The sequence below is a fragment of the Rhinoderma darwinii genome, chromosome 4 (genome assembly GCF_050947455.1).
Source record: "Rhinoderma darwinii isolate aRhiDar2 chromosome 4, aRhiDar2.hap1, whole genome shotgun sequence".
Lineage (NCBI taxonomy): Eukaryota > Metazoa > Chordata > Amphibia > Anura > Rhinodermatidae > Rhinoderma > Rhinoderma darwinii.
The window spans coordinates 390551148-390557147 of record NC_134690.1 but is presented as its reverse complement, the minus strand read 5'-3'; the positions used below and the strand labels follow the sequence as shown (position 1 = coordinate 390557147).

Here is a 6000-nt window from a genome sequence, read left to right as displayed (position 1 = left end):
GATGCGAAAACAGCCGAGGGAGTCTTGCACGCCTCTTCATTGATTCTCCACCTGGATGGGTTTTGGAGATAGGTGCAGGATTCAGAGCTGGGACCCGTATCTATTATACATTTATGGCACATCCCATGGATATGTCGTAATTGTCCTAAATGGGAAAACCCCTTTAAAACAACATACTAAGGAGGATCAATGAGCCCAAAAGAATCTTTAACGGTCTACAGGGTTTGGAATTTTTAGCTCTATAATTTATAGGGGGCACAGCTTACAGCGAACAGTGTTTAGGGTATGTATTGAGGCTGCAGCACCCAAATTTATCCCCTCCCCCTTCCTCGGTTCTACTTAACGGAACTTAGATCATAGAACCCGGTAAAATATTCAATCTGTGTCTTTTTGTAAATGTATGCCGGGTCTGACCAAGCACAGAATAACAATAGGGGTTGCCGAAGTTGAAGCCGTCCCAGGCCCTGATGCCAGGGGGTCCAAAGTCCCCTCTGTCAATATAATTGTATTGTTTGGGCACTATATGGTAACCCATATGGGGGGGCATCAATAGAAGGTTCGGCACTTGCGCAACGCCGCAATGCTTCTAAGGTAGGAGTCTAAGGGATATAAAAGATAGGTTGGCACCAAAACATGGGTAGACGACGGCTGACCAGACTAGAGGGTTAGTGAGTGTGGCAAAAAGTGTGAACAAGCTTGGCAAAAAGTAGAGCTGTGGTCCTGATTAGGAGTTGAACTATTGTCAGTACTGAGAGTGAGTGGCACTTACTGGAGGGTTTAGAAAGGCTCAGAGAAATAAGGCACACCCCGACAATTAGGAAGTAAAAATACAGATATCAAATAGAGATATCAAGGCCCAATCACGATGTTCGCCATCTTAAATTGTAATCATCAAGAGTTGTGCCTCTGTATAGAGCACCATTACTCATGTTGAATTGTACTCTGTAACCGTAACAAACTGTACCCATTGGTGAACCATCAAGAGTTTTGCCTCAAGTGAGTAAAAATTGTGTCGTTGAGACCTTACAACGACTGGCGTTGTGCCATAGTGTGCCATAACTCAACGGCCTGAAACGATACCACTTCCCAATATAAATAACCACTTCACAAAGCAATGTGATGATGGAAAAGTAACGCCACAGCAGAATCTTTATTAAAGAGACTCTGTCACCACATTATAAGTGCCCTGTCTCCTACATAAGGAGTTTGGCGCTGTAATGTAGGTGACAGTAATGCTTTTTAATTAGAAAAACGATCTATTTTAAACCACTTTATGAGCGATTTTTAGCTTTATGCTAATGAGTTTCTTAATGCCCAAGTGGGCGTGTTTTACTTTAGACCAAGTGGGCGTTGTACAGAGAGTGTATGACGCTGACCAATCAGCGTCATGCACTTCTCTCCATTCATTTACACTGCACTAGCGATATAGTTATATCGCTATGTGCAGCTACATACACAAACACTAACATTACTACAGTGTCCTGATAATGAATACACATCACTACCAGCCAGGACGTGATGTTTATTCAGAATCCTGACACTTCTGAATCTTTTCTGTGAGATTCCAGCAAGGCAAGCGTAATCTCGATAGATTACGATGTAACCTGTCATTTCAAACGAGATTACGCTTGCCTTGCTGGAATCTCACAGAAAAGATTCAGAAGTGTCAGGATTCTGAATAAACATCACGTCCTGGCTGGTAGTGATGTATATTCATTATCAGGACACTGTAGTAATGTTAGGGCTTGTGTATGTAGCTGCACATAGCGATATAACTATATCGCTAGTGCAGTGTAAATGAATGGAGAGAAGTTCATGACGCTGATTGGTCAGCATCATACACTCCTCTGTACAACGCCCACTTGGTCTAAAGTAAAACACGCCCACTTGGGCATTAAGAAACTCATTAGCATAAAGCTAAAAATCGCTCATAAAGTGGTTTAAAATAGATCGTTTTTCTAAATAAAAAGCATTACTGTCACCTACATTACAGCGCCAAACTCCTTATGTAGGAGATAAGGCATGTGATGACAAAGCCTCTTTAACTATTCATCATACAAAACATAATGTTACATTCACAAAACATTATGAACACACAATACAGTGAGAAGTATTGTACCCAGAAGAGGTCTTACAAGGACTATTTCCAGGCAGTACCTAATTGCGGAATCCCCAGTCGCACCATGCCGACTCGAGGTGACAAATCTGTCCGGATAATTCCTTCCAGTTAATTTCGGAACCTGTTCCCTGGGAGCACCAACACCAACCATTCAGCCGACACTTCATTAAAGGGGGTCACCATTACGCTGTTTGGCCCAAACCACCAAGTGTCATCCAGGACTTCTCCGCATCTTGTCACGACAGATGTCAGCAAAACGGTATATCCCTGGTAGAACGATGGACTGCTTTAGGTCTTGGCTCCTGGTGGGAATAACGGCTCCTCCCTCTCACCCCTCCTACCAGGTACCATTCACTTTTCCCCTCCCTCTTTTTTTTCTGACCAATCACTGCTTATCTCCTGATCCCTGTTCCGCCCCTAGCCCCCTCTTTTACGTTCCCATTTTAACCCTTCACTATCTGCTATCCTCCATACCTTGTCATGGTCGGGCCTGTACTATGCCGCACCCGTTTGCCCCTTTCTTTCATATCACAGCCGGTGGAAGTCTACTCTAGCCAGACATTTGGATGCAGGGAACCATAATGTCATAATAGGGCATAGAGATAGTGGTTGTCTCCGTGAGACAACCCCTTAATTGATGACATTTTAGATTTCTGCATGTCCTATTGTTTTTAGCAACCAAGATTCCTCCACTGTACAAACATTAAGATGTAAATGTATGACTACAGACCGCCATAAATAGCTGCTGTCAGCACAGAGTGTGTTCAGGACTCTCTCCATGCATTATAAATAAGCATCCGCTCCGTAGCCACTGCTAAGCTGCCATCAAGGGACAATTCTGCAGAGACGTACACCTTGTGAGCCTGTGCTGACCTACTTCAATTTGCTTTCTAACTCAACGAACCGCTACATAGGCTTATGGAGACAAATGTGTTTCCGAGTCTCCAGCTTAGAGAAATTCTTACATCAGATATTTTGGTTTAGTGACTTTTGAAGGGTTACTCCACCCAATGTCAAAAGTCCTACTGGTTTATTCCAGAAGTGGTATAAGAATGTAACATAGTACAGTTACTTAAATATAATGCGTGAGAGCACAGTAAGCATACATTGAATAATATATAAAAAGGCAATGAACGCTGCACAGGAGTTGAGAAACACTGGCCTAGTGCATTAGACTATGTTCACATATTCCTATTTGTTACAGTTTTCAGAGCCAAAGACAAAGTTCAAAAATTTGCAACAAAATTTGAAAAAAAAAATTAACGATGTGTTAATATAGCCTTAGAGCTTTAAAGGGATATTCTGTCCACTGGATAGGTGAAAAATGCTAGATCGGTGGGGGTCCGACCACTGGGACCCCCACCGAGCGATGTTCTCAACTATTTCCGTCAGCCTCAGAAAGTATGAAAGGAGCGGCACCGCACATGCACAGCCTCCTCTTCACTCAAACGCCTCCTAGCTACCGTCTTGCGACTGGGAGGAACAGTGTCCCCCGTTCCAGCTATTGGTGCGGGTCCCAGCGTTTGGACCCCTACCGATATAGCATTTTTTCACTGTAGATAGGTGAAAAATGTTGCAGGCTGAATACCTCTTTAAGGAGTTCTCAGCTTTAGAAAATCCCTTTTTGTTAGAAAGGTCCCTCAAAAAAAAGTTGATCACAGGTTGGTTGTTCCATTGCTGGTACCCTCAGAGATCATCTGTAATCTGCAAGGGTGTTAAATTCTCCTGCAGCGCCACTACAGGGGAAATTAAGTATTACATGAGCTGTCATTGCCTAGTACTCAAGAGAGATGCTTTTGTGAAACTCCTCTTTGCTCCAGCTAATCGATGTTGGTCCCGAAGGACATTCACCCGTCTAATAATTCAGAATTCCCTAATAGGCAAGGTCGTACGTACCATAGAGGCTGCCCATAGGACTGCTATGAGTCCCCCAGAAGTCGTGTCCCTCTTGTGGGTGGTAAGAACATGCACAGTGATGTAGTCATGAAGAGGATAGGAGTTTGATGATGTCAAATTTTATCTTTGCTAGTTTTTTATTACTTCAAAGTTCAGACAATACATTGATATAAATTTATAGATTTGTGCTTTGACATGTGTCTGCTTGTTTTATTGTCAGAAATACCATCAGTAATGATCCCAAGGTATTCAATGACGGGACCGTTCAAAGGACACATGAGCATAAAAAGCAGCCGTAAGTATTTGTCATCAAAATGAAATGTGAAGTTTTGAGTAATATATAGAAAGTACATGTAGTTTGTATGTACTAAACATCATATCTTCTATGGGCCGCCAAGCAAATTTTATTTCTGCACCCACTTATTAAATTTGATACCTTAAAGGAACATTCCAGGCAAAACGTATACACTATGTTATGCCTAGTAAGGGGCCCGGGGGTGAGGGCATGACACATGGATTTAAAGAAAACCAAGGAATAAATCCCTGTGTGATGACCCACCCCTAGGCCCTGCAGCTCCTACTATAAGCCTTAAGCCGCCACTCTTCATTCTAGATTGTAAAAGATATGGAAACTATTGAGCATACATGTGTCCAATCACTATAATGGGGAAAAACAAGCAAGCACATGTACAGCCACCTCTCTGCCCACAGGACCCTATTCACATTATCGAGGAGAGCTCCATTAGTTGGACTTCCACTGATCCTTATTAAACATGCCATACAGGTGTATAATGGGGAACAACTTTAATGGTGCTGATCACGCCCGTACCAAAAAGCAGGCCAGAGGTTTCCATTAAAAATTACCTTCTTTGGTCAGGACTCCTCTATCCCCCTCCTCCTCCTCTTAGTTTGTACAACACAGTTGCTCGTCACTTATGTAATATATCAGCGTGGCATCATTTTAGGACCCCCAAGTGTCAGAGTTCCACTGTTCTAGAATAACCAAAGGTTAGTGTTCCATTGTTCTAGTACCCCCAAGAGTGAGTGTTTCATTGTTCTAGGACCTCTGAAGGTCAGTGTTACACCGTCCTAGAACATTCGGAGTATAAGTTCTAGGACGCCCAAGTGTCAGTGTTCTATTGTTCTAGAATATCCAAAGGTTAGTGTTCCATTGTTCTAGTACCCCCAAGAGTGAGTGTTTCATTGTTCTAGGACCCTCCAAAGGTCAGTGTTCTACCATCCTAGAACATTCCGTGTATAAGCTCTAGGGCTCTAAATGTCAGTGTCTTATTGTTCTAGAACATTCAGAGTATAAACCCTAGGACGCCCAAGTGTCAGTGATCTATTGTTTAAACACCTCACAGTGCCAGTGTTCCATTGTTCTAGAACCTCCCTAGTCTCAGTGTTTCATTGTTCTAGGACCCCTAGTGTCAGTGTTCTGTTGTTCTAGGAGCCCCAAGTGTCATTGTTCCATTGTCCTCGAACATTCCGAGTATGAGTTCTAGAACTCTCAAGTGTCAGTGTCTCATTGTTCTAGAAGTGTCAGTGTTCCATTGTTTTGAAATCCAAAAGTGTCAATGTTCCATTATTCTAGAACCCCCTTGTCTTAATATGCCATTGTTCTAGTACCTCTAGTGTCAGTGTTCCATAGATTTAGGACCGCCACCATGTCAGTCTTCCATTGTTTTACAACCTCAGTTGGCACCAGGGCTCAGTGTTCCGTAGTTTCAAGACTCAAAGTATCAGTGTGCCATTATTCTAGAAACCAAGGGTTCAATGTGACACTATTCTAGAAATTCACGTCAGTGAACCATTGCTGTTCAACCTTCTCTGTCAGTGTGTTATTGTTCTACAAGCTCTAGCATTATTGTGGGGTTTCCCTCACAGCATTCCCTGCTTGTTCAGTGTCTGTATAGGTCTTATTCAGATGATTTGTATTCTTAGAGGTAATTTGTACAAAGAAATTAACCCTGTTTATGTTAACT

At 42.6% G+C, this 6000-nt stretch overlaps 1 protein-coding gene across 2 annotated transcripts in view; it reads left to right on the top strand.

The window, feature by feature from the left end:
* Window positions 1–4239: 4239 nt before the first annotated feature.
* Window positions 4240–6000, top strand: part of LOC142761407 (spermatogenesis-associated protein 7 homolog) — a 141512-nt gene continuing 139751 nt past the window's right edge. For both annotated transcript variants that reach the window (XM_075864596.1, XM_075864597.1), the window contains exon 1: window positions 4240–4310. In XM_075864596.1, the coding sequence (XP_075720711.1) occupies window positions 4250–4310 (61 nt within the window). In that variant the 5' untranslated portion in view covers window positions 4240–4249. The remainder of the gene's footprint in view (window positions 4311–6000) is intronic.